The sequence below is a fragment of the Rhipicephalus microplus genome, unplaced genomic scaffold (assembly GCF_043290135.1).
Source record: "Rhipicephalus microplus isolate Deutch F79 unplaced genomic scaffold, USDA_Rmic scaffold_14, whole genome shotgun sequence".
NCBI classification, from domain to species: domain Eukaryota; kingdom Metazoa; phylum Arthropoda; class Arachnida; order Ixodida; family Ixodidae; genus Rhipicephalus; species Rhipicephalus microplus.
In genome coordinates this window covers 31,103,110-31,109,109 of record NW_027464587.1, presented here as the reverse complement: position 1 = coordinate 31,109,109, position 6,000 = coordinate 31,103,110, and the positions used below count along the sequence as shown (strand labels likewise).

Genomic DNA, 6,000 nt, shown 5'->3' with positions numbered 1-6,000 from the left:
ACATCCGTTACATTTGAAGTGTTCTGCCACGGCTGTTTGTGGCACCTCTGCGTTAGAAACCTGAATTCGCGCGCATCGCGGTAGCCTATTGTTACATGAATGTATATTGCTTTCATGAAATGGCAGTAAACAGTCTGTAGTCTGCGCTCTCTCCTGTCTCTCTTCGCGGTTTCCTTCAGCTTCAAAAAAGTATTGGTGGCAGGTGATAAACTGCCAAGTGTAAATATCGAACCAGAGGTGCAGCATGTGCGAGGCCGCGAAAAAAAAACCAAAGGGGCGACTTCTTCATTGCAACCAGTCCTTTTTCCAGATGAGTCGTGACTGAAGCTGGCCATTATTATTATCAGCCCCTTTGAAAGTGTGCCACATTATTGCACGCCACTTCTTATGCTAGTCGACAAGCGTAATTGCAGAGTATGCAATTACGCTTGTCGATTACTAGAAGTGGGCCGAGGTGCCCTTTTCTAGCGATTCTTGGGAAGAGGATGAGCCACCATCCCCTCGGCAAATCCCAACGTCTACCTCCATAGATGCTACATCTTCTTTATTCCAAATACACTAATTTGATCTTGTCCTAATAATGATAGTGGCACCCGTCTTCTTCTACACAATATTAAACATCCTCTGTGCCTCAACAGTTACGACTGACGTCGGAGAACACTATTACAAACAGTTTAAGTACACACTTTTTGTTAATTAGTTCTTGTATCAGCTCCAAGTCGATTCATATTGGCCAGTCTGACTTTATCACCAATGCTTGGTCTTCCAGTGGTGCTTCCGAAGTTTATTTCATGCTTTTGCCAGGAATTGCGTCACCTTCCGTAAACTGCTTTTTATGATTATTTTCCTTTGGCACGAAAATACATTATGCCGACTTGGCCGCTAGCTTCTAGTGTAGCTTGAGACGCTAGGTGGCGTCGAGCGGATCGGACGCGTTCGTGTCGGCTCCTCAACATGTTGCCTGTTCTTGCGTTAAACTTCGTGGCTTCTTTAAAGCAAACGCAGAGTGTGTCTGGAAGTATGACGTGATCATTTTGACACCAAGTTATCGGGACAACGAAACCGATTTCTTCCCTTCTGAAGTGACAAAGGACCTGGCATGCTCGGCCGCCAGGCTAGGACTAGCGGCGGACCGGGGAGCAGTGCATCGACTACCAGCAACTCTCCTGGGCGTGCCAATGCAGCAGCCAATAAACCAACGGACGACGACCAGGTAACGGCAAAGGAAGCCGTAGACACGGAAGATCAAGATTTGAGCACAGAACTGGGCTCTGCAGAAGATTTCGTCAAATACTCCCCATCGTCTGACGAGGCGATACAAGTGGAGTCAGCCAGCGGCGACGCGAGCGAACACCATGAAGCATCAAAGGGAGCTGATGACGAGGCGAAAGACGGTCAGTGGCAGCTTCCTCTTTCATTACGCGAACGTAAGAGACTAAGAAAGCAAGCGTGGGCCATGGAAGATCCCAGGCAAGTTGGTGATTTTCAGCAAACTTTATCACTAAATCTCACAAAAAGAACAACTAATGACTTAGCGTCTCTGGCAGACAGCAGCTTCAGAGACAGCGAGAGGAACGCGAGTGGCAGTTACGGAACGCCTGAGCGGGCGCACGGGTGTAGACGTGACGCGTCGGGTGCCATGAGAGGCCGCCAACGCTCACGTGCGACGCCCCTACCCAAAATGATATGAAAATTGTTATACGATCCAAACCAGTGCTCGTGGTGAGAGACTTAAAAACATATTGCCGCGAGGTGTATTGCGGATAGTGTTGCGCATGCCGATACCACGACTCATCTGCGAAGATCATGGCCCGCACGTCGACCATTCGTTGATAACGAGATAGCGCCAGACGCTACGGCGACTGTATCTCGGATGGTGAACGTGCCTTGCGTTCAGTAGGACATTTCTGTTACCCGACGGCCGTCGAACGCGCCTTGCGTTCCAGTGGGACATTTTCTGTTACCCGACGGCAGTCGAGCGCGCTGTTCGCCTCCCGCTAAGCCGGTGTGTCTGTTGTTCCTTTAGTGGGCGCAAGTCCGCCAAATAAACGGATCTCCTTCTATTTCTACTAACCTCCCGGTCTCCTGTCTTCGGGCCTCACTCTTACGTGACATCTGGTGGAGATGCGGGGTATGCACAAAAACGACCTTAAAACAGCCACTGCAGAGAACGAGGACGCTGAAGACACAGATACTCGAAGCAGTCGCCGCCTCCGAAACCTGCCACCTGAGCTGGGACCGCTACCGGACCCCACGCGACCACGAAAGGACACTTCCACAGCCACCATGAGCACCCCGCAATCACCTACCCCTGTCATGCTGCAGCAGCCGCGGGTGCCCCCAACTTTCCATGGTTATGCCGCTGAAGACCCAGAAGAATGGCTCGACCAATTCGAGCGCGTGGCTACCATAAACAGGTGGGATGAAGAAATGAAGCTGCGATACGTTTACTTTTCCCTGGACGGCCCCGCCAAAACGTGGTATGAAAACCATGAGACCACACTGACCACCTGGGAATTTCTGAAGAATGAGTTGCTCAGGACCTTCACCAGCATTATGCGAAAAGAAAGGGCCCAGCTGCTGCTAAAATCGAGTACCCAACAGCCCAACGAGACCCTAAACGTGTACGTCGAAGAAATGAAACGTCTTTTTAGGCGAGCGGACCAAGACATGACCGAAGACAAAAAAGTCGGATACCTAATGCGAGGGGTGAAGGAGTCGCTTTTCGCCGGTCTCATAAGGAACCCTCCTAAAACAGTCGCCGAATTTACTGAAGAAGCGCACACCATAGAAAGGACCCTGGACGCCCGGACTCGGCAATACAACCGCCCGTTTCAGCTCAGCACGCTCTACTCGGAACCGATTCGAGGTGGGCTAACCACCAACGACCTGCGGGAAGCTATTCGAGAAGTGGTTAAGGAAGAACTACGCCGATTGCTACCTCCTACGCCCCAGCCCCCCCAAGGAGCATCTCTCTTGGACATAATGCGTGATGAAGTCCAGCAGGCGCTTGGCTCTTCATCAGCGACGACACGAACAGAGGCCGAAGCAATGACTTACGCCGCTGCAGTGAACACTAGGCCCCCCCGACGAAAAGAGCCCAGTCCTCGACGGTACGCTGCAGCCACAAGCAGCCGTCCGCCCTCACCCGCCCACCCTACATAACGAGAGACGCCCGAGCCAAAGAAAATGCGACACCTGGAGAACTCCCGACGACCGTCCCCTATGCTTTCACTGCGGTGAGGCCGGCCACATTCTTCGACACTGCCCCTATAGGTGGATGGGACTGCATGGCTTCTCATCTCAGGCACCACGGCCACGCCCTGGACAACGACCTCCGACAATCGAAGACTACTTGCGCCATACAGAGTACTTGTCCAGCCGTTCTCCATCACCACCATCCCCACGCTTCACGTCACCGAACCGCAGCAACAACGAACGAAGAAGGTCCCCAAGCCCCCGTAGGGGAATCTAAAACCAGCAACCTTTGGAGGTGAGGTTGCTTCAAGAGGAAAAACTGAAGACCCTCCACCGACGACCATATATGACGACAGCACATCATCTACGACGACGACAACACACAACAACCCAAGCCGCGAGACGAAGCAAAACGAAGCAACAAGACGAAGTCGTGACCCGAACCCAAAACCAACGCGCAACTCCAGCCCACGTGCCAATGATTTTGAAGTATCTATCGACGGCCACCCGGTAACTGCCTTGATTGACACAGGAGCTGACTACTCGGTCATCAGCGGGCCATTGACAGCACAACTGAAGAAAGTTAAGACGGCTTGGGACGGCCCGCAGATCCGCACAGCGGGGGGCCACCTCCTCACCCCATCGGGGCGATGTACTGTAAGGGTGACATTCGATGGTCACACATACCTTGCCACTTTCTTGGTGCTCCCACAGTGCTCCCGTGGCGTCATTCTCGGCATGGACTTCTTGACTCAACATCACGCGGTTATTGACCTGGCGTCCAGATCCATCAAACTGTCCTCGGATGAAGCCATAAATTCATACTCGGCACCACATAATCGTGCAGCCCTCCGTGTGCTCGAGAATGGCGTGAGCGTCCCACTCGATCAACGACCCTAATCCCCGTAACCACTGGTACTGCCGAAAATGCTCATGGCGTCGTCGAAGGTAACATACAGCTTTTGCTTGGCCGTGATATCGCAATCGCAAGAGGCATTGCGGACTTCCGGAATGGACAGGGCCCAGTGCTGCTAACAAGTTTCAGCCAAGAACACCGTCACCTGGCCAAAGGCACGACCATTGCTTTTCTCGATGAAATCGCGGAAGTCAGTGACACCCTCGCCCTCTCGAATCCAGCGACCATCACGCCACAGACCCACAACTTGCAGCTGTCATTCGACATTAACCCTTCTTTGCCTCAATGCAAGCAGCAACTGCTCCAGAACCTCCTTCGACGTTATAACGACTGTTTCGCCACTTCTTCACAGGTCCGACACACTTCTCTGGCAAAGCATCGAATCATAACACAAGAAGACATCCGCCCTCTCTATCAAAGCCCTTATCGTGTGTCGGCACGTGAACGTCAGGCCATCCGAGAGCAAGTTGAGGAAATGTTACACGACGATGTAATTCAGCCATCGAAAAGCCCATGGGCGGCACCAGTCATCCTTGTCAAAAAGAAAGACGGAAGTCTTCGGTTTTGCGTCGATTACCGACGGTTGAATAGTGTAACTAAGAAGGACGTGTACCCTTTACCAAGGATCGGCGATACTCTAGATCGTCTTAGTGATACAAGGTACTTCTCGTCCATTGATCTGAAGACAGGGTATTGGCAAATTCAGGTTGATGAAAGAGACCGAGAAAAGACCGTCTTCATCACGCCGGATGGATTGTATGAGTTCAAAGTGATGCCATTTGGACTTTGTTACGCTCCAGCAACCTTCCAGCGTCTAATGGACACAGTACTGGCAGGTCTCAAGTGGCAAATATGTCTCGTATACCTGGACGATGTGGTCATCTTCGCCTCCAACTTCAGCGACCACCTGAAAAGGCTCCGGACGGTACTGGACGCAATTAAGTCATCAGGACTGACACTGAAGCAAGAAAAATGCCATTTTGCCTATGAAGAACTACAGTTTCTTGGCCATGTTATAAGCAAAGATGGCGTAAGACCATATCCTGAGAAGACAGCCGCTATCGCACAGTTTCCTCAGCCGCAAGATAAGAGAGCAGTGCGCCGATTCTTAGGACTGTGCGCCTATTACCGACGCTTCGTCAAGAACTTCTCACACATTGCTGCCCCTTTGACGCAGCTCACCAAGTCGGACGCCCCTTTCGAATGGAAAGCTGAGCAACGTGAGGCATTCAAAGAACTTCAACAACGTTTACAGTCGCCGCCTGTGCTGGGTCACTTTGATGAAAATGCCGAAACTGAGATACATACAACGCCAGCAGCATCGGCTTAGGTGCCGTTCTCGTTCAGAAGCACAAGGGCTGCGAGCGCGTCATCGCGTATGCAAGCCGCTCACTGTCGAAAGCGGAAGTGAACTATTCCACGTCTGAGAAGGAGTGTCTTGCGATAGTATGGGCCACCTCGAAATTCCGCCCATACTTATATGGCAGACCCTTCAAGGTCGTAACGGAACATCATGCGTTGTGCTGGTTGGCCAGTTTGAAAGACCCTTCTGGCCGCCTCGCTCGATGGAGCCTACGGCTTCAGGAGTTTGACGTGACGATAGTCTACACATCTGGTCGTAAGCACTCCGACGCAGACTGCCTCTCAAGAGCCCCTGTCGGCGCACCACCAAGCCATGAAGACGACGATGCCTTTCTAGGGCCTATCAGCAGCAGCACCTTTGCATTACAGCAGCGCTCAGACCCGATCCTACAACAATTGATCAACTACATCGAAGGAAAGGCCTCCATACCACCTGCACTGTTCGAGCGTGGGATATCCTCCTTCTGTGTGCAAAACGGGGTGGTAGTTAAAAAGAACTTCGCACCGAATAAGGCAGCTTACCT

General features: G+C 51.9%; 1 protein-coding gene across 1 annotated transcript in view; it reads left to right on the top strand.

Annotated features, from left to right (window-relative positions):
* Window positions 1-1,099: 1,099 nt before the first annotated feature.
* The window catches only part of LOC142784398 (uncharacterized), a 28,436-nt gene continuing 23,535 nt past the window's right edge, over window positions 1,100-6,000 (top strand). The window contains exon 1 of the mRNA XM_075882767.1: window positions 1,100-1,470. Coding sequence (XP_075738882.1) covers window positions 1,100-1,470 — 371 coding nt within the window. The remainder of the gene's footprint in view (window positions 1,471-6,000) is intronic.